Raw genomic sequence first — 22148 nt, 5'->3', positions numbered from 1 at the left:
GGGGAACCCAACTGTCACCTGCACTGAGGCTCAGATGCCGGCCTACTGGGGGCCGTAGTCTCAGACCAACAGAAGCCGAATCCCCTGGGACAGCCGGGACTAGCTGCACGAATTCAGTGGTACAACTGACTAGATGTGGAGAGTGAGGGCGACACAGGAGTGGGAATGATGATTTAAACGTTTTTTTAACGTGGCCGGTGAGGTGATGGGGAGCTCTAACCAGCACAGGGAGCACAGGAGAATGAGAGGGCGTGAGAGGAAAGATGCCTTATTTTGACAGTTTTGGGGTTGAGATTTCTGTGGGGTATTTGAGTGGTGACATGACAGCAAGCGTACTGGCCTGAGGCCCCACGCAATCGGGTAGTCACAGAGCTGGGACCATCGAGGACAGAAGAGGCATTAGGCACGAGTCTGGATGGGCTCACCTATGACCAACGCACACACAGGAATGTAAGGCTGGTGGCGGGCACCCCTCCCTTCCCTAATGGAAAAAGAAGCCCCTCCTACTCCTCCATACCCGCTCTAAAGCTGAAACAAAGAAATTCCTCACTCTTCCCGCCGAAACCTTCCCTCCAGAGAAACTCCCATCCCCCACCCCTAAAAAGGTGTATAAACCCACCCAGACTTCTGGGCGGGGCAGCTTCTCTGGTTCCACTCGTGGGACCATGAGGCTCACCTGGGCCCCTCTCTTGGGACCCGTTACCCCCACCCGGGAGCGCCCCAATAAAGCCTCTTTACTTATCCCTTTTAACTCTGCTTGTCTTTCTTTCTCTGGCGCCGGCCACTCTGGTCTTAATACCTTACAAGGATGAGAAGGACAAAATGTGTGAAATGATGGCATTTCACGTACGGAATGGATGGAAGAAGACAATTCAGCAAATGACAGAAAAAAAAATGTCTAGAAGTTAGAACAGAAACAGAAGACCATGGTGTTAATGGAAGCCCAGAGAGGGCAGGGCTGTGCCTCAGTTTACTTTGTACCATCAGTTCCTAGCATAGGGCTTCGCAGGCCAATAAAATGTGAGCCTGGCATCAGCAGCAATGTGTTGAGTCAGTTTATGAGTTTAAAGAAGGAAATGGTGTCAACTCTAGCTGAAGCTGCACAGACGTGAGGTAGGAATGGGAACATTAGGTGGCCAGGGGCGTCTGGTGATTTCGGGGAGAGCAATTTCAGAGGAGAATGCTGATGGAAGAGAGGTGCTCACCAGGCCATCTGTGACAGTCCCAGCATCCCACCTGGCACGGCTGAGGGCCACGGGGTGGTGTGTGTACCCGTGTACACACATAAAGGCACCCGTGGGCACTACTGGAGGACACATGGGATCTAAGTGGCTGCCGGATTGTCCTTGTTTCCTACAAATAACTATGTCCCACTTGGGTGTTTTTAAACGTTCACCCACATCTCTGTTCTACCAATTCATTAGCTGCAACACATCAAAATGAAGCAGAAACTACGGAGCTAGGGCAAGTCTTTTCATAGCGGGGGTTGGTGTTCCAAGCTAGCAGTGCACGGTCCGTAGGCCTGCATGGGGCACAGGATCACACAAAAGAGGATGTGGAAGGTTTAGAAGGGAAAGCAAAAGCAAAAGTTGTTATGCCCAACAGTTCCGCCTGCTGGTGCTCAGCACGCTGCGTGTGCCCGTGCAGCGAGGTGGCCTGCCGCAAGGAGGTGCAATCGCGTGTCCACGGCCACCCAGGCACTGCTCCTTCACCCGCCCCTGCCTCCCCTCCCTCCCTGGGCTTCCAGCCCCGACGGGTGCCCCCAGAGCCTGCGGCTTTACCTGATGAGGAGGAGTCTGTCCTTTTCAGACGGATGGTCGTCCAGCCACTGAGAGAAGCGTGCGTGGGACCACTCTGCCTTCTGCAGGGTCAAACACAATTGGAGAAGAGGGAGTGCTCACCTATTCTTCAGTCAGTGGCAGCAAGTGCCGCTTCAAAAGCGCTCTCGAGGATCCCCAAGGTGAAACTGCCAACACCCACCCGGGGGTAGCGTGCAGAAGGTAGCACCAGCCTTGGTCCTCCTTCCTGACTACCAAGGAACCTTCTGGATTTGCCAACTGAAAGTGGCAAAGCAAATGGGGCCTCCATCAAAAAAGCTTTATGCACACAACTTACTTGTGTTATTATTATTTAAAACGGCTAACTCTGGATTCATCAGGTGGTGTTTTACACTGCTTAGAAAGCAGATGCTGGGCAGGGGGAGCTTTCCTTTCCTAATCTCTGTTCACCGTCCTAGACAGGCGTCTGTGACTGAGCAAGGCAGGAGAGGGAGGCCACTCAGGAGTGGGGCTCGGTACTCACAAAGGTAACAGGAGGACTCACAAGAGGGTTCTGGCTTGACTTCATTACCTGGAGCGGGGACTTCATCTCAGCAGGTGCTCTTGTGAACAAAAACTGAATGACGATGCTGAAGGGAATAATGTCCCCCAGTGTAGGACTATTGGCCACATTTTCACTTGTCTGGAAGAGCAGTGGTCTAGAAGAAGAAGCAGCAGCAAAAATTATTTCATGCTGTTCAACATTGAAAGCAGTGATTTGGCAGGAGAATCATTCTCCTTGAATAAGGACTTTCTTCCTAGACTGGCCACTGAACGACGCCCCCACTTCTTCACCCCCCCACCCCGTTCAGTCCTGAGACACAGTGAGCGTGAACGCACCCCCCCCACGCCCACGTTCTCACAGGCCCATCTATCCTTCAGCTCCTTCCTCGACTCCTAGTTCACTGGTCTGTGGATCCAACTTGACTTCCAGTTCACTCAGCAAAATCACCTCAGGGCTCATCTAATTTATAGGCTAAACTCAAACAAAGCACAGAGTAAAGCCTTCAAGTAGCTGTAGCGAACAGATCTGTACCTGAGAGAAGCCTGCAGAAGGCGGCACAGGCCTTGGTCCACCTTCCTGACTAGCAAGGAGCCTTCTGGATGTTAGCTTCCATTCACTCTCATTCACTGAAAGCCAATAGTCCTTTTACCTTTCATTTTAAACAGAATTCTTCTTTTTTGGCCTACAATCTGATATGGATAAACTCAAACATTTTCTCCACAACTTTTTAAAAGGGCAATTATATCTCTGTATATATAAAATTGTTACACTGCTGAATATTCCATCAAAAATTTACGCCAGCTCCTTTATGCTATACTCCATGTGTGGGTTACACTGTCCACATCTTACGGGAGGAGGATGCGAGCAAATCCACTCCACTACCAGTCACACACCACCTGTGCAAAAGGCTGGCCAGAATTATTGGAAACTATTATCCCTGGGATGCAAGGATGGGTCAACATATACAAATCTATAAATGTGACACATTATAGTAACAAAACAAAAGACAAAACCTACACGATCATTTCATTAGATGCAGAAAAAGCATTTGACAAAATGAAACACCCTTTTATAATAAAAACTCTCACCAAATTAGGTATAGAAGGAACGTAGCCTGCTTTGGGAGGAACACTCCCCAAACCGTGTTTTCCTCTAAACTCCAAAACAATCAACACAGAAGAGGACTTCTGTGACCAAATGTGGGGTGTTCCCCATATATACCACACAGTGAACACCAGCTATGTGTCCTCTAATTCCGTTTTGACACTATCTACCTGGAGATAGCATCAGAGCCCGGGCCCACCCCAAGACGTCCCACTCCCCACCGTCCAGACACCAGTCACAAGTCTGGGCCTTGGAGCTTCTGACCGGCCAGCTTCAAGACGGGGTTCCCATGAATCCCCCTCCTTCTTTTGGTTCAATTAATTTGCTAGAGTGGCTCACGGACCTCGGGGAAACACATACTTGCATTGACCGATTTATCATAAAGCATACTACAAAGGATACAGATGAAGAGATGCATAGGGTAGGGTACGGGGGCAGGGGCGGGGTGCGCCACCCTCCAGGAGCCTCCTCGTGTTCAGCTCTCCGCAAGCTCTCTGAGCCCCGCCCTTTTGGTTCTTACAGAAGCTTCATTATTACACGGGCACGATTGACAACCGTGTAGAAATGTGGTCCAACCGAAAGCACATGGTCGAAACCCCACAAGGCCTGTCTGGATTCTTCCTGGCCTCCCTGTGTAGCATTCCCTCCCTCCAGGGCATGAGGCAGGACCCTCTGTGGAATGAGGCCCACAATTAGATTAGAGTCCTGCCTTGGGCAACTGAAAGGAGGACAGGAGAAGGTCAGAGAGAGAGAGATTTTTATAATATCTCCTGAGGCTGCTCCTGAGGCCTAAAGTGCCCCAACATAATAACAAGAACTATGGGAGTTATAAGTATCTCTATTTATAGATGACATTATCTTGTGCATCAAAAACCTTAAAGACTCCACCAAAAGAACGGTTAGAACTAATAAACAAATACAGTAAAAGTCACAGTATACAAAAATCAACACATAAAAATCAGTACCATCTCTATACAATAAGATGAACTATCCAAGAAAGAAATCAAAAAATCAATACAATTTACAATAGCTACAAAAAATAAAATATTGATGAATTTAATCAAGGAGGTAAATGATCTATACATTGAAAACCATAAAATATTCATGAAAGAAATTGATGAAGACATGATTAAATGGAAAGATATTCCATGTTCACTTTACCTGATTTCAAACTATATTACAAAGTTATAGTAATTAAAACAGTATGGTAGTGGCATAAAAAAAAAAGACATATCAATCAATGAAACAGAATAGACAGCCCAGAAACGAACCCACATATTTATGGCCAATTGATTTTCCACAAAGGTGCCAAGAACACACAATGGGAAGAGGGCAGTCTCTTCAAGAAAGGGCATTGGGAAAACTGGACATCCACATGCAGATGTATAACACTGGATCCGTATGTCACACTATATACAAAAATCACCTTAAAATGGATTGAAGACTTAAATGTAAAACCTGAAACCGCAAAGATACTAAAAGAAAAAAACATAGGGGAAAAACTCCATGACATTGGTCTGGGCAATGACTTTCTGGATTTGACCCGAAAAGCTGGGGCAACATAAACAAAAATGGACATTTGGGATTACATTAAACTAGAAAGCTTTTGCAGAGCAAGGGAAACAATTAAAGTAAAAAGACAACCTACAGGGATTGGAAGAAAATATTTGCAAGCCACACATCTGATATGGGGTTAACATCTAAAATACATAAGGAACATAAAGACTCAATAGTAGAAAAACACATAACTCGGTTTAAAAATGGGCAAAAAGCCTGACTAGACATTTCTCCAAAGACAACAAGTATATGAAACAATGCTCAACATCACCAATCAATAGGGAAATATAAATTAAAACCACAATGAGCCACCACCTCACACCTATCAGAAAGGCTACTATTAAAAAGATAAAAGATAAAAAGTGTTGGTGAGGATGTAGAGAAAAGAGAACCCTTGTACACTGTTGTTGGTAATGTAAATAAATATAGCCATTTTGGAAAAATATACAGATGTTCCTCAAAAAACTAAAAATAGATTTACCATATAACTCAGTAATCCAACTTCTGAGTATATATCCTAAGGATTTGAAATTAGTATGTCACAAAGATACCTGCACTGCCCGTTCACTGCATCATTATTTACAATAACCAAGTTATGGAATCAACCTAAGTATCCATCAAAGGATGAATAGATAAAGAAAATGTGTATCTACACAATGGAATAGCATTCAGCCTTTGAAAAGAAGGAAATCCTGTCATTTGAGACAACATGGATGAATCTGAAGGATGTCATGTTCAGTGAAATAAACCAGGCACAGAAGGACAAATACCACATGATATCACTTATCTGTGGAATCTTAAACAACAGAACTCATGAGGCAGAGTAGAATGGTGGTCACCAGAGGCTGGGGGTGGGAGGAACCGGGAGGTGTTGGTCAAAGGGTACAAGGTTATAGTTAGGAGGAATAAGACTTTTGAGATCTGCTGCACAGCACGGTGACTATAGTTAATACTAACACGTTCTACATTTCAAAATTAGTAAGAGTAGATTTCAAATGTTCTCACCACAAAAAATAAGTATTTAAGGTGATATGTTAATTTGATTTAATCATACTATACTGTATACATAACATCACTTTGTTCCCCATAAATATATACAACAAACTTTATATATGTTAACTCACTTATTCTTCCAAATAACCATATGAGTTAGGTGCTATTATTATACAACCCTATGTTACAGATGGGTAAGCTGAGGCATAGAGAGATCAAATAAAAGCTAGAAGTGGCAGAGCAAGGATTCAAATCCAGCAGCTTGGCTCTTATTTCTGTGATGCAGTCTCTTCTAGGATATTAACTGTAGCAACTATTCATCCTGTTTTTAGAATAGATACACTGATTCACAGCCAGACACAAAGACCCCTGGAGAAAGTACAATTTCAAACTGTCAACAACTCCTACAGAAGAACCCGTTTGACCAAATTAATGTTTGCTCATGCCACGAGAAGACTTAGGGGCGTCAGTCCTCTATGACAGTCTCTGTTACTGAAGAGCAGCCATATGGAATCCAATATTACCTCTACTATAGGGATGTGACTAAGAATTTTGGTCCACCTTCTCTCTCAGTACTCCCTATATGAAGCTCCTTAAAGTACTTATAAATACTTTAGAATTAAGTGCTAAGGAATGTTCTGCTTTCTCTTAGGAATTGATATATTTCCTTCCTTCTGATAATCAGAATGAGATAGCTGATTCTGTTTCTTTTTTATCTTTGGTTTCATGAAGTTAAAAGCCAAGTTCAAAACTTATATATAACAATTAAGTTAGTTTCATGGTTTGGAGGTTTGTGTTTTTCATTATTTTCCTCCAATATTTTCTTGATGCAAACTGTAAATGATCCAAGGAAGGAAAGGAGGGCAGAAAAGGAAGAAGGACAAGGAAAGGGGAGCGGGACAAGGGAAGGGGAGCAGGACAAGGGGAGAGGAACAAGCTGACCACTCAGGCCTGTAAAGGCACGTCTGGTAGCCTGGCCCACACCAAGGCTGCTGGCTGAGACGCCCGCGTAAGCCAGGTCTGGGAAAAGCCAGCTCACTGGAAAATGCGATCTTTTGGTCAATCACCTGTCCCTTTGGAGCTCTGAGTCACAGCAGCTATTCTTCTGACAAGACCAAATTTTCCACACTAGCCACTAACAGGACTGCCAAAAGAGCTGGGAAAAGCAAAACTAGATTGATTCTGTATTATCCATCACTGACATAATTACATGAAAATATCAAATGCAGACATTTTATTTCTGGTGCTTGTTTTAAGAGACTGAAAGAACACAGCTTGAGCCCTCCCTTTTCCCTGATTCCAGGTGGAATTTGAAACACTGGCAAGTTAAAAAAAATAAATCACCATCTGAACTGCTTTATGAAACAAAAAAGAAATTAATCAAAATGTTATAAAATGCAGATACCCCAAATGCCACAATATCATTCTTAAAGGATAATATTCTAAATACAGCAGCACTTTCAAGGTTAAACTTTATGGCCAGAAGGTAGTGTTAATTAGTCACGTATTAGGTCCTATTAGAAAAAATTGTATTTCTAGTAGGGGAGATTCACATTTAAATGACTCATAGCTGTGCAGCTGTCAGCCTCCTGACAGCTTGTCAAGGCCAATCATGAAATGAAGTAAGACAAGTCCTGCTGCTTCTCCGTCCACACCCAACAGCAGTGGTGGCCCGAGACAGACACAGGAATCACCCCCTTCCATGCTACCTGCAACCACCCTATTTTTCACCTCCTCTTGGTGAAGGGTCTGGGAAGGCAGCAAGGGCACTGAGTGTGTGTACTAAGATCTGGAACCAGCAAAGAAGTGACAGAGTGGGGGATGGAAACACGATTCTGTTCGGAGGCCAGGGCAGCTGTGCCATTCTCCCTGCACAGGATACGACAAGGGCCTTTGAGAGGAGAGAAGAGTGTTGGCGGCCCGTAGGAGGTGAGGGTATCTCCGGAGATTCTCTAGGGAGGCCTAGTCTGTGGCATGTGGGGCCCTATGGGCCCCAGGAGGGAATGAAGGAGGAGGCTGATGATTTGGGACGCATTAGGGATCAAAGTGGAGAGGTGAGAAAAGTTCCTTTCTCAGAGTCCAAGACTGTCCACCCCGGCAGAGCAGGTGGGGAAGGAGGCAGCAGTGTCAGGCAGACATTCTCTACGCATAGAAGCGCACGTTTGGCTGGATGCCCCTGGTGCGCTGCCTGGGAGCCCGTGTGCCGCAGGGGACAGTGAGCCGGGGTGTTTCAGCAGGAGGAGGTCGCCACCCAAGCGGGAGTTTAGATTCTCTTTAAAGTTTTCTGACATTCTCCTGGATGATATATATAAGCATTCAAATGCTGTTCTAGGACCAATCAGAATAAAAACAAACAGAAACTTTTGGAATAAGATGTGGCGTACAATGGTTATAAGCACAGGCTTCGGGATCAGGCAGCCTTGAGTCTGCAGTGTGGCTCTGGGATGTCCCACTTTGTAGCTGTGTAGCCCTGGTGGCTTAAACCTCTCAGAGTATCAACTGCCTCACGGGTGTCATACCTAACTTGTAAGTGCTGTGAGGGCCAAATGAGAAAGTATCAGTGAAACACTCAGCATAGGCTTGGCATATGATACATGATCAAATAATAGTTGCTAGAAATAATAAAAGTGATGGTAAACTAAATGTCCAACACATTTACCTGGGTGCTCTTAGCGCCGCCGAAGTATCAATGTTATAGTAGCAAAGAACAATGAAACAAAACAAATCCGAGATGGTGGCTACCTCTGGCTACAATGCTGAAATCTGAAACCTGGAATTAAGAATCCAGAAACCCCAGGGAAACAGTTATTTCAGAGGATGGATTAAGGACCCCAGATTCACAAGTAGAAAGAAAAGACAGAACACATCTGGGAGTCTTAATGTTAAAAGTGCTAAAAATGGAAGCTGCAGAGATGGCCTTCTTTCAGTTCTGCAAATACTCAGGCACAGAGGTTTGAAATTTCAAGCAGTGGATGATCAGCAGTACAAATTGTAGACCTGGAAAACCCTTCTACTCCAACAATTAAAAACAACTGACATGGGCTGGGCGTGGTGGTTCACGCCTGTAATCCTAGCACTCTGGGAGGCTGAGGCAGGAGGATCGCCTAAGGCCAGGAGTTTGAGACCAGCCTGAGCAAGAGCGCCCGTCTCTACCAAAAAATAGAAAAATTAGCTGGGGATGGTGGCACGCATCTATAGTCCCAGCTACTCGGGAGGCTGAGGCAGGAGGATTGTTCTAGCCCAGGAGTTTGAGGTTGCAGTGAGCTATCCACTCTAGCCCGGGCAACAGAGCAAGACCCTGTCTCAAAAAGACAAAAAAAAAAAAAAGACATGAACACAACATTGTAGTTATTGATGGTTCCCTTCTTCCACCATTCCCTCAGGCTACCAGATCCATCAGAATATAGTCCCTATCCCCTGACAGCTTTCAGTGCTCTTTCATTAAGCCTGGATGGTAACGAAGCTTCTAGCAGAGCAGGCTGTGGACACCATCAGGGACAAACTGTCCCCTCAGGAGCAAAGGTATTGAGGCCTGCCTGAAGGCAGGGTCTGTGTCCCTGAGCTGGTGAAGGGCATTTGTCCGTTTTCTGTCCTTTGCCTCACAAAAATCTGCACTGACAGTGTCAAGGCTCAGAGCTTTCCATCTTCTGGCCAGAGGGAGTGAAGGTAACAGCCTCATAAACACTACTTAGGGGATAATGCCATGCTGCAGAGAGATGAACAAAGACGGGGTCCGGACAGCTCTGACACATGCGTCATGTGTAGAAATACAAACCACCCAGGAGCAAAGCACTAATGTCAGCAGCTTTCTGAGGCAGCATTCTGTCATGGGTATGAAAAGATCCCTGTTGCCTGAGAAACTCTAATGTAGACAGTAAAATGTAAATGTATGCAAGAAGCTTGCACTGTCTACTAACATTACTGTCAGGAAGAAGGGCCCTGCGGCAGGTCGCTGGATGATGGGGGATGGAAACACGTGCTAGGGTGTGTGTGTATGTGTGGGTGCATGTGTGCGGTGGGTGCTGCACCTGGGGTCTGGACTGGAGGCTCTCTGGCTGCCATTGTCACCTCCCTTATTAAAGGGCCCTTGCACCGAGCCTGTTGCCCTCCCCTACAGCCCCTGCCTCTAGTTCAGACTGAGGCCCTCTGTGGCTGGTGCAACCTGCTACGTTTCTCAGCTGTTGGCTGCCTGTTTTTCTTCTCACTCCCCCCACCATTGGGTAGTGTTTTAGTATATGTTATTTTTTTTTAGCTCTATTGTTATTTTTAAATGGGAAAAACAATGCAGGAGGGATTTTAAAATAATACTTACTGACTTTTATGACTATAAAAATAAAACTAAGGCATAAAAGTTGAAAAATATAGAAAACCTTAAAAGAAAAACCACTAGTGACAATCCTACTATCCAAAGATAATATTTTAATGTTTTTCCTTTTGGCTTTTCTTTTCCATACATACAGACAAATACTATTAGTTTAAAAATAGTAGGAATCATACCACATATGCTCCTTAGCAGCCTATTTATTCATTTATTGATGCAGTAAGGAGTATTTTTCATTTTACTACATATGAACTAACATCATAATTGTTTATGGCTGTGTATATCTGATTCTATGAATGTGGCATCTTTTATCTAGCCAATCTCCTACTGACTGCCATTCAGTTGGTTTTGGTCTGATTCACAACCTCTGATGAAGAGATCCATGAATGAGAGCCAAAGTCTAATATGTACACGGTCACTGGATGATGCCTGCTCCTTGCCACAGCCCACAGCACAGATGGAAGAAGTGCACATATTAATAAGAGTTCTCTGTTGCAACTGCTCAGGACTAATTTTGGAGAAGAGACAGATCTCTAACGAGTTTTTTTCAGTAGGCAAAACAGAGGGCCCCTAATTAGGTTATTAGAATAAAGACTGCTCTGTACTGATTTACTCCTCTCTAGGCAGGGATTTGGTGGGACCCTCCACATGAGTGAGCTTTCCCAAGTCAATTCTCTTCCTGTGACATCCGCAAAGAAGCTGGCAGGGCCAGAGGCTTCTCCAAAAACGGTGCAAGGCAGAGGTGGCGGCACATGTTCACATCTCTCTTCTTCTCAAGCAATGGGCCTGAAAACATTCTTTGTAGACCAGGGCTGGATTTGAACTCCATCATATATTATGCTTCCATTTTATTTCTTGACCCAGTTAATCCTAGACTCTTTATAAAATAGTTGTCCTAGTCCCATTAAACAATGGAGACAGTTCTAGCATCAGTTTAGTATATTTCTATAGATTCAATATATTGAATAGGAATATACCGGTATACATAAATCTCTATTGGAGTTTTTCAACGAATTTATAGGGGATACTCCATAGGCAATATACAATTATTATGTGCCCAAGGCCTGGGGAGCTAAGGAGTCATCTGCAGGAGGAAGCTCACGGATACCAGAAAAAAAAGGTAAAAAATCTTCATAGTTTGTAGAAAGGAAAACACTCTGCTCCCTAACACTAGAGCAACGCATGTTCAAGAGTTAAGGGTCCTGTGAGAAAGCTGAGAAATTGCTAGATACAAATTATTAGTAGATCATGAAACTAATTTAGTGAGTTAAAATAATCAAATGAAATAGAAATGTCAGAGACCATCCCATGATGTAAGTGTAGTTATTGTTTCATGAATCACACATATGGGTATGTACATAAATTTGAGTGTGTTTCAACGTCTGTATGTAAGTATAGACCAAATTGCAATAGAAAATATTGCTTATTTTGGTCATGGTCAAAAGTTTGAAACCCATTACTCCATGAGAAGCTAGATATACAAAATATAGGATTTTCAAAATTATACACTGATCAATCATTAATTTTTGATTCTATAAATAGGTACTAGAAGGTGTCATGAGAGAATTAGGAGGGTTGACAGAAAATTCCCATCTTAAATGGCTCAAAACAGATTTGTTCTTATGTGAAACTCATTCTCAGAACATGTATCTCAATCCCATGAAACAACTTTAAAAGTGCTTGGATTAAGGCCATCCTGCCTTGGCAAACAGAAGATAAGCACTATTTTATACATTCATATGCAATAAACAACTAAACATGGGATTTGGGACAATAAAAAATAATAGCCTATTCTTAATACAGCAATGCCAAATCACAGCTTTTCTTACATCTAGGGGGTTAATATCCTCCAGTATGTTAACTGACGCACTTAGCCAGGACGACTTCATTACCCAGCTGGGATTGCTGTGTTATCATCTTACTCAAAGTCAATGACAGTACAGAAGTTTCATTAAGGTTACTTTTATGGTAACTGGTGGCTTGGTAACCACAGGACCTCATAACTCATCCATGTTTGGTAATGTGGAACTCTACAGCTTCAACAAAATATTTAAATATTTTTCTAAAAGATTTGGGCTCATCCTAAGAAGCTACCTGAAAACACCTGTGATCTTACTTTAAGTTCTCCTGAAACCCACTTCTGTTTAATGGGCAGTGATCCTTCATTTGGGAAAAAATAAAATTCAAGCTCTTGTGTTGGCATTTAAAAAAAGAAAAAAGCATCTGTGCTAGTTACAAATGGGCAAAGTAAAGTATAGGGTTCCCCTTCAAACACCAATATTGGATTCTTATAATTCATCTGAATTTTTTACTATCAAAGCTTGATGACCTAAGAGAGCAAAGCAATCATTTAAAGGACAGACTGCTTATTGACCACTCTAGTTTCCAGTACTGAGATGGTTTTTAGAAAGCTGCATGCCAGGACTATATTACCTTATCTTTATAGAAAAATCTTCAAAGACCAATTTGCCTTTGGATATTATGGATAGTTTATATCAAGGCTTCCCATCTGGTATGCTGTGGTGAGAAAAATGTTCTAAGTATTATAAGTATTATGTTGACCTCCCTTGAGTTGGTCACCCTTTTGAATGTAAATATTTCCTATGTGTGCCATGATGTAAAAAATTTTGGGAACTTCTGGTTTATTGAGTAAACAGCATATGAACATCTTATCTTCTAAAAATCTGCTATTGATGACCTCAGTCATTAAGTTATTCAATGTTCCTTAACATCTGAATTGATAAAAGCCTGTCTAAACATTCAGCACTGAAAAGGACTTTTCTCTCTGTTAAAGTAGTGCACTCTTAGATTATGAATATGAATTAACTCATTGTTTTTCTTTCTGAACTGGTTCCTAAGAAGCCCAATCCTAAATTTTGTGCTCAACTGCATTAGGCTAAGTTATCTACTACATTTATAGTCATTCCCTGTATTTCATCACTGAATTAAGTTTTTATAATACTCCATTAATTACTGTTTTTTTAGAAAAATTTTATTTTCACTTTTTATTTGTGTAGAGACAAGGTCTCTCTATGTTGCCCAGGCTGATCTTGAACTCCTGGCCTCAAGCGATCCTCCTGCCTTGGCCTCCCAAAGTGCTAGAATTATAGGTATGAGCCACTATGGTTGGCTCCATTCAATATTTTTGTTATATCCATATCTTGGACTGCAACTTAGGTCCTTTTTAGAAGAAGACTGGGTTAAAAATAATAAATGAATAAATGAAAATTTCAGAAAAAGATGTTTATATAACTATGAACTACCTTGTATCAGTACTCAGTACATTTCTGTAAGAAAGAAAAGAAAAAAAAATCCTAGAAAGAGCATAATTTACTAACTCAATCTTGTGAATTGTAACTTAAAAAGAAACACACACACAAACTTATTAGTCATTGCATATAATTCTATATGGGTTTCTGATTTGAATAATAATTTCTTAGATGAATTGTATGAAGTTGCCATTGTTGAATACTGGCAATTTTATACAGTTCAACCTAAACAGGAAGAAAGAATTTGCTATAAGATATGAACATGCTAACAAAGAATTAAGTCTCACCTGAATGACCTCAGCATTCGATAGGACTTTCCTAAGTTGGAAACTCGTCTGCAGAATGGACCCACAGCCAACTCCATCTGAAATATTAAAAGATAGCTTTTAATGTCAGAATCCTAAGGTAAATTTGGGACATACCTGGATCACAAAAAGTTGTAGCTTGCAGTAAACTTAATATAATCTGGACTGTAAAGCAAGTTTAGAAAACCAATTACATTTATTAAATGGCAGGAAGTTAGATAATTTTCACATTTATTTACTAAAAAGGCCCAAGATGAGATAATTCCTTCATGAAAACAGAAAACCATATTTTATTATATAAGAGGAGAAACTTTAGATGATTTCTCCGTCAGGAGGAAAAGGAAGATTTTTCAGAACTAATTGTGCGCCTCTATTTTAAGTAGGCATTACAGGTCTTTTCATATTCAATATAAATGATGACAGTTTTTATTATATCAGTGAGTGTGGCCCAAGTGGTTAAAAGCTAACTCTGGAACTTCGAGTAGCACATCTGTGTCAGAATTCCAAATCTGCAGTTACTAGTTGTGTGACCCTGGACAACCTTTTGAAGCCTCAGGTCTCTCATCTGTAAAATGGAGATCATAACATTTACTTAACAGAATGAGGCAAAATAGGTACTTCCATAAAGCCTTATATGCGTGGCATATAATAAGTGCTTATTAAATGTCAACAATTATTATCCATATTCAAAAAATTTTTCTTTTAATTATTAGTAAATTAATCTGCTCCCTGACTCAAGAATTTAGCAAATACTAGTTTCAGTTCTTTTTACTTTCCTCCTTTGACTGGAAATTCTACTTGTCACTAATTAGGCTACCTGTTCTTTATCAAGTGCATAGGCAAACTTTTTGCATGTGTGCTACTTGGATGACAAACTGTTTCTCCACTCTCATTATGAATAGCACCCTGGTAAAGAACAGTTTAGAAAATGACTGAGAATGGGCTGCTCCCTGGTAGTACAGTATCTTTCTTCAAGAAAAATATATGAAATGAGGTTTTCTGTCCTGCTGGCCATCCTTATAAAAAATTGCGCAAAATCTCCTTGTTACGGGTAGCCCAGAGACCTAATCAATCATTCAAGAAACATTTTGACTCCCTTATTGCTGGGCACTGAGCTAGACACGAGGATAAGGTGATGAATTAGAGTGTCTTGCCTTCACTAAGTTCTCAAATTTAATGAAGGGGATATTTATTTATTCAAATAATATGATTATTCAATAAAATCATTAGAAAGGTATGTATATCTGCATATAGGCACATGATTATTATTGAGCAAAATGATAAGTGCTATATCAAATGTATGACCTGAGTGTCAAGAGAGAATTGGAGGACAGCTTCCCTGAGACAGTCTTGAGGACGAATAGTGGCCAGGTTAATCTCTCTCCTAATGTATAGAAGACACAAAGTATACACTCTGTGTCCCAGAGGGAAACCTCACATGGTGGGGAAACTCTCTAAAATACAGAAGAATAAATAAAAATTTAAAAAATCTAAAGAAGAAAAAGTCAGGATTCTTGCGAACAGTGCAAAAACAGAACAGCTGCGAGCCAATGTTCTTACCACAACAGTGGGTGATGGGCTGTTCCTTGGGACCTGTTTTGTTTATTCACTGGGTGGGAGTTTCTGGTTTCTTTCTGAATGTATCATTTACTTTACAGTGAGCACAAAGGAAAAATATCATTATCATGTATCTTCGATTTGGTAACTCCATTCATATACCTATCTGTATATATATAAAATGTTTTTTTACACACTACAATTGATGTATTTTTCAAGAAATGTTTTTGTCCATTTTTTCTCAATTATCCCAGTGGGTTCACTGTCTTCAAAAATCAAACCAAACAACATCTGCCTTAGCACTTGAGCAGGACTATAAATATTAAAACAAATAAATGGCTAGGAAAAAGTTCCTACATGGGAAAATAGGACCTCTAATGGCTATAAAATCTACAGTAATGCAAAAGATTTCTGTGCCATAGGACAACTTCAAAATGTTAAATGTTTAAAATAATTTTCATCCATAAAAGGGTATTGAAAATCATTTTCTTCTGCCAGGATTCCATTAAAGTCTACATTTTAAAGGGCAGGAGTGTTCCTTTTAGAGGAGGTGACTCTGCAATTAGCTGTGGATACAAAAATGGCATGTACAACTGCTTCGTTCTAGCCCTTCTGTTTGCAGGGCATGAGCGGTCAGCTGCAGGCATGGTGAACTAATTACAGAGCTGCTCTTTACCCACCAGACATTTGGTTAACCACAGGGCATCTTTGGATATTCCTAGGGCACTTCTGCCTGGACAATGTTCAAGAGAAGAAAAGGTAATAGGAATTAAAACAGAAATTAGAATTTTGATTATCTTGTTTTCTAAATTTATATTTTCAGACACAAAATAAAATATATATAAATGTATACTTAAAGGGCACTGGGAGATCAAATAGAAACTGCTAGAAGTACCACTAAATAATTTAATACTGAGTTCAATAGTCATCCTTTCCCTCAAGGAAGGAAAGAAACTGAGGGGCAGGGGGAGCGTGTGCTTCAGAGCGCAGCGTGGCCAGTCCGCAGCGAGGTACACGGCCAGCAGAAGCCAGCGCTGGCCAAGCCTAGTGCTTTCAGAAGTGCCATGTGATTAGTGTGGAAACCAAGACCATGTGGTCACAGGAGGGAACTAATTACCTGTAGGAAACCGCCTCATGCCCATGACCTGGATTCCTAAGGGGGCTGCATGTGGGGTACTTCCCTCACCGTGGGCCCTCCAGATGGCACCCTGCAACTACGTTTTCTTTCTCTGCACCGGTGCCAGTGGGAATGGTCAGGTTCTTAAAGAAATCCTTAAACTATATCATTATCTTCCTTTGCAATTGGACTTTATGCCAAATAAACAGCATTCCCAAACCTGCTCTATCGGTCCTTTCTTGAGCTCTTTCTCTTTCTGTTCATTATGCCAGAATAGCGGCCACTTTCCAAAGCCATAGTGTATCTTCTTCATTCCAGTGACTGCAATGGCTTGTTTAATTTTGAACACAAATTGATAGAACTTCCAATAATACCGCTTCTAGTTCGTAGCTGACACTTGTCATGAACACAAATGTGAGGGTAATGCTATTTAAGTGTTCTGACTGTCCCCCTAAAAACACTTCAAACCAAATGTGATGCCAAAAACTGAGGTGCAACAATATGTAATTGCATTTGTGGCAAGAAACCAATCCAAATGAACTAAATCTCCCAAATTTAAAATGTAATTATAAAAAAATGGGTAGAGGGGATCATGATATAACGGCTGGACATTTGCCAAAGTTACTGATCAGAAATATGATTAACTGTAATAGTACTTCTACCTGTCTTCCCTGTGCCCATGACCCACAGGACTGGAGCCATCCCAAGGTGAATGGCAGGATGTTTGGAAACTGGGACACACTGTAACGGGTGAACAAAGGAATCTACTTCTCAATGCCACACGCCTACAGCAACCAAATGTCAATGCAGGGCTAGAAGATACACTCTTAACACTGAGTAAATGCTGTGTGTATAGATACCTTTACTATATTCCAGATATAGAAAACAAGAGGCCTTTGAGCATAATTTAGTAATAACGACTGATGAGTTTCATTGATCTTAAGGAAAGGGGCCTCAGGAAGAGTCTGGCTTATTAGGCAACATGTCTTAAAAAAGGAATGCCAAATAGAATTTTGAACAATGCAGTTTTTGGAAGGTGGAAGCTCACCCAGCACTGGATGCTATGCATTTTGAGCAGGTGCTAGCTGCAGTAGCAAGGGTTAAAGGACAATACTGTCCCTCTTCCAAGACTCATAGGGAACATATCATTAAAACAAAAAACAAAAACAACAAGCCTGTCTCCTACAGCATTCTTGTTTTGGCCATCTCCTGCTCGGCTGCCACTCTAATTGGACTTGAAGTGCTGCCTCCAGGAAAGTGACTCAAGAACCAGCTGGAGCAGAATGCAAATAAGCTGGTGGGGGAGGGAGCCTAGGGAAAGAGCATAGGAAAAGAAAAACAAAACTAAGGAGGAAAGGGGACAAGGAGAACAGAGACCCACCTGAGTATAGTTTACAATTTTTTTGTTTGTTTGTTTTGTTTGAGACAGAGTCTCACTTTGTTACCCGGGCTAGAGTGCCATGGCGTCAGCCTAGCTCACAGCAACCTCAAACTCCTGGGCTTCAGCAATCCTACTGCCTCAGCCTTCCGAGGAGCTGGGACTACAGGCATACACCACCATGCCCGGCTAATTTTTTCTATATATATTTTTAGTTGTCCAGATAATTTTTATTTCTATTTTTAGTAGAGACGGGGTCTCGCTCAGGCTGGTCTCGAACTCCTGACCTGGAGCGATCCACCCGCCTCGGCCTCCCAGAGGGCTAGGATTACCGGCATGAGCCACCGCGCCCGGCCAGTTTACAATGTTTTTTAACAAATAAGAGCAGATCCTAGTACATCACTGGATTTTCATTTCAACAAGCAGCCTGTAACCCCAGTAAGGGACAAGTAAGACACTACATATAATTCTTTCTGAGTTTACCTGTGAAACAAAGCAAAATGGACAGGTGGCTAAGAATGAAGTTGACAAAAATGGAAAAGGTAAAAGGAGCCATGTTAATGGTAACATTTAATTTCTGTTTTCATGCTATGGCTACTAAAGTCATATATTGCAAAGGAAGGCTCTCTTGTGGTCTAGTACCCTCAGGCATAATATTTAGGGATGAAAGTGACTAACTGCTGCATCAAGTAACATGCAAAGAGTCAGACTCCAGAAACTTTAGGTTTGTGTTACCTGATCCTTTTTTGTAAGTGTATGGAATATGATGGGGTGTCTGACTGCCATCACCCTGGAGCAAGCAGTCCACCCAGGTCCTTTGCTTGGTGCAGAAATTATGAACCAAGACACACTCCCAGATACATGCAAGAATAAATATTGACATTAACATTTATCTTAATAAGCAGGGAGGACCTGGCACATCACTATAAAGAATCCATTTGAATAACTGTTTAGACTAGCAAGGCTAACAGCTTTGAAAGGCTTAAAAAATGATAGCACTCTTGACATACTATATAAATAAGAATCATCTCTGTTTCTGATTATTTAATGAAAGTATATGTTTTGGATGTTTCTTATTTCCCTCTGATTTTACTGAAGAACTTTAAAAAATCTATCTAAAGGACAAAGAAAAAAATCTTTCTGCAAGAGCTGATTATGTTGTGCTATTTTAATGTCATTCTATCTCACACACATCAGAAAGTCTGGAATGATTTCAAGGCTAGCCACAGATAAGAAAATGTATTCTACTTGATAGAGGGAGATCAAATAATCAGATTCCATATCTACCTGGTCCATAGTGCATCTAAATGAATCAGAACACTGTCTTGGAATCACTACAGGATTACAGATGTACTGGAGTTTTGACAGGACAGCAGGCAGCCCCCTTTCCACTGTTTGAAAGGTTACTTTACTGCCCACGCTATTGTCCAGCAAGGTCAATCAGTTGCTATTATCAATACTGACCTATTGATGGGGCAATAAAATAGTGAGAAAGTTCTGTATTATGTAAAAATGGGAAATGCTGCTTTACTGAGGAATGAGCTACTTCACCTTAACCTTGAAATATCACAGATGAAGGGTGATTATTTTGTTTAAATACAAAGAAAAAATATCTGGTATGAAAGTATCTTTAAATTCATCCTTTTTTTATTTATTTACCAATTAGGTTTAAGTGGGCTTACTTTTCTTCATGCTGCAACTCTAAAAACACTGATGAATATCAATTTAGGTTTTTATTTAATAGATAATATTGAGGCCAAAACATTTTTCCCTTTGTTGCAGTGCCATCAATTTACCTGTGCAAAATCAGCAGCAAGCCGCATTTTCCCACCTTCACCAAGAGGTCTGATGAGACTGGCGTGGCGGATAAAAAGTTCAATTGCTCTTTGGGCAATAGCTTCAGTGTTATCAAAGACAAAATCTAAGCATTCAAAGTGTTTAAAATAGTCACTCATAACTCTGGCAATGAAACCTTGTAGCTCCTTCATGTACAGAGAACAAGGAACATCGAGCTTTCCTGAGCTGGATAGTGACCTGTGGAAGAAAAAAACAGCCATTTTCAGCACGAATACACTAAATTGCACTCTTTGATTCTGTATCCCATGCCTTCTATTTCAATCCTGCACAACTTTTACCTTAATGATATAAAAGGCATCATTTATTTTTTGGTAAGTATTTTTTTGTAAGTTTTGGGCATAAAACAAGATTATATTCTAAAGACTGTTTTAAATGCTAGGAAGATTACTCAAGAAATTTTGGAATCCATTTACCTAAAGTTTATTAAGAATGAACAGACGGTGGTCTGTCTTGAATGAATTATACAAGTGACACTCTCTGGCCCTTCAAGGTCCCTTCCCAGCCTCACAACTCTCCATCCACTCACATATTTTGCCTGGTAAGTGAATGCATCAATAATGGATCCTGAAATAGCATTTTACTCTTTGCAATGGCAGAAAATGCTGCCTTCTCCAAACAAATTCTTGGCAAAGATATCTCTGCTCCTGTGCTATGTAATCAGATGAGCCCAATAGCAGAATTCTGATTGTGGAACTGGTTACGTAACAGTACACATGGTATGCAATTTTTTCCTCCAGATGATGAGGTTTGGAAAGGCTTTAATTTGGATCAACAGATGATACCAGCTGATGCTCCATGAAATTCTATTTATAATTTATAAATGTTTATAACTGCCCTTTAAAGAATATATTAAAAGAATGTGAAATATTTATAGGAAAAAAGAGATATACCAAAATTAGTTAACACTTGATATTGCCTAATAAATGAGATCACTGGCTACATAATGCTGAATCTTTTTCAAACAGCAAGTTAAGTGTTTGCACCTTCTGAGAATGATGTTAAGAAATTGGTGATGGTCTAGAAAAGAACAGCAGATATGATTAAAATGCCTAGAGCAAGAGCATGGGATAAATGTAATTATCTTCAAATACAGCAAGGGTCACTATAAATAGGATGCTAACCAGAGGTCCTCCACTTCCAGAAACAGAAATAGAGAAAGTAGGTTTACATTTCTGCAGGAGGGAATTTCATCCAGGGGTAAGAATGCGCCAACCATAGCAAGGCCACTGAGGGGTCCACAGTGGAACATTTCTGTTTGCAGTATCATCACAGGGTAGAGTGCCACTTGGGAACAGAGGAGCCTTAGTAGTGACTGCAGTGTTCACGTGGGGTTTGGTTTTGCCAGATACAGATTCCTGCATGGCCTCTTAACTCAGGTTTCATCACTCCAAAAGGCCAGATTGCAAAAAAAAAAAAAAAAAATGGTGCCAATCTCTTTCATATCTTCTTTTTACTATTTTTATTTTTTGATGAATTATAATTATATATAATTATGGGGTACATAGTAATGTTATGATATAGGCATACAGTATGGAATGACTGAATCAAACTAATTAACATATCTGTCACCTTAACTAATATTTATTCCTCCTAGCGGCAACTTTGTACCCTTTCACTAACATCTCCCCATTCCGTGCAACCTTCAGCCTCTGGTAACCATCACTGAGATTGATCATTTCAGATTCCAGGTAGAAGTGAGATCATGTGGTATTCGTTTTTCTGTGCCTGGCTTATTTCACTTAGTAGAATATTCTCTAGGTTCATCTACGTTGTTGAAATGACTGGAATTTCCCTTTTTTTGAAAGCTGAATAGTATTCCATTGTGTACATATACTACATTTTCTTTATCCATTCATCAATCGAAATGTTGACGGACATTGAGATGGATTCCATAACATGGCCACTGTAAGTAATGCTCCCATGAACATGGGAGTGCATATGTCTCTTCAACATACTAATTTTAAGTCCTTAGGATGTATACTCAGAAGTAGGATTGCTGAATCACATGGTAATTCTATATTTCGTTTTTTGAGGAACTTCCATACAGTCTTCTATGATGGCTACGTAATTTACATTCCCATCACATTGTGCAAGGGTTCCCTTTTCTACACATCCTCGCTAATACTTGTTATCTTTCATCTTTTTGATAATAGCCATTCTGACAGATGTGAGGTGGTATCTCACTGTGGTTTTAATTTGCATTTCCCTAGTGATTGGTGATCTTGAACATTTTTTCATGTATCTGTTGGCTACTGATATGTCATCTTTGGAGAAATGTCTACTCAGGTTTTTTATCCATTTTGAAATCAGGTAATTTGCTTTCTTATTATTGAGCTGAGTTCCTGATATATTTTAGATATTAACCCCA

General features: G+C 40.9%; 1 protein-coding gene across 1 annotated transcript in view; it reads right to left on the bottom strand.

Annotated features, from left to right (window-relative positions):
• The window catches only part of COG5 (component of oligomeric golgi complex 5), a 273232-nt gene that overhangs the window by 6077 nt on the left and 245007 nt on the right, over nt 1-22148 (bottom strand). The window contains exons 18-21 of the mRNA XM_045565445.1: nt 19720-19957; nt 13854-13930; nt 2350-2476; nt 1782-1861 (exon numbers count right to left, since the gene is read on the bottom strand). Of these exons, the coding sequence (XP_045421401.1) occupies nt 1782-1861; nt 2350-2476; nt 13854-13930; nt 19720-19957 (522 nt within the window). The remainder of the gene's footprint in view (nt 1-1781; nt 1862-2349; nt 2477-13853; nt 13931-19719; nt 19958-22148) is intronic.

Source organism: Lemur catta, chromosome 11 (assembly GCF_020740605.2).
Source record: "Lemur catta isolate mLemCat1 chromosome 11, mLemCat1.pri, whole genome shotgun sequence".
Classification (NCBI taxonomy): Eukaryota; Metazoa; Chordata; class Mammalia; order Primates; family Lemuridae; genus Lemur; species Lemur catta.
This window is presented reverse-complemented; position numbering and strand designations above follow the sequence as displayed.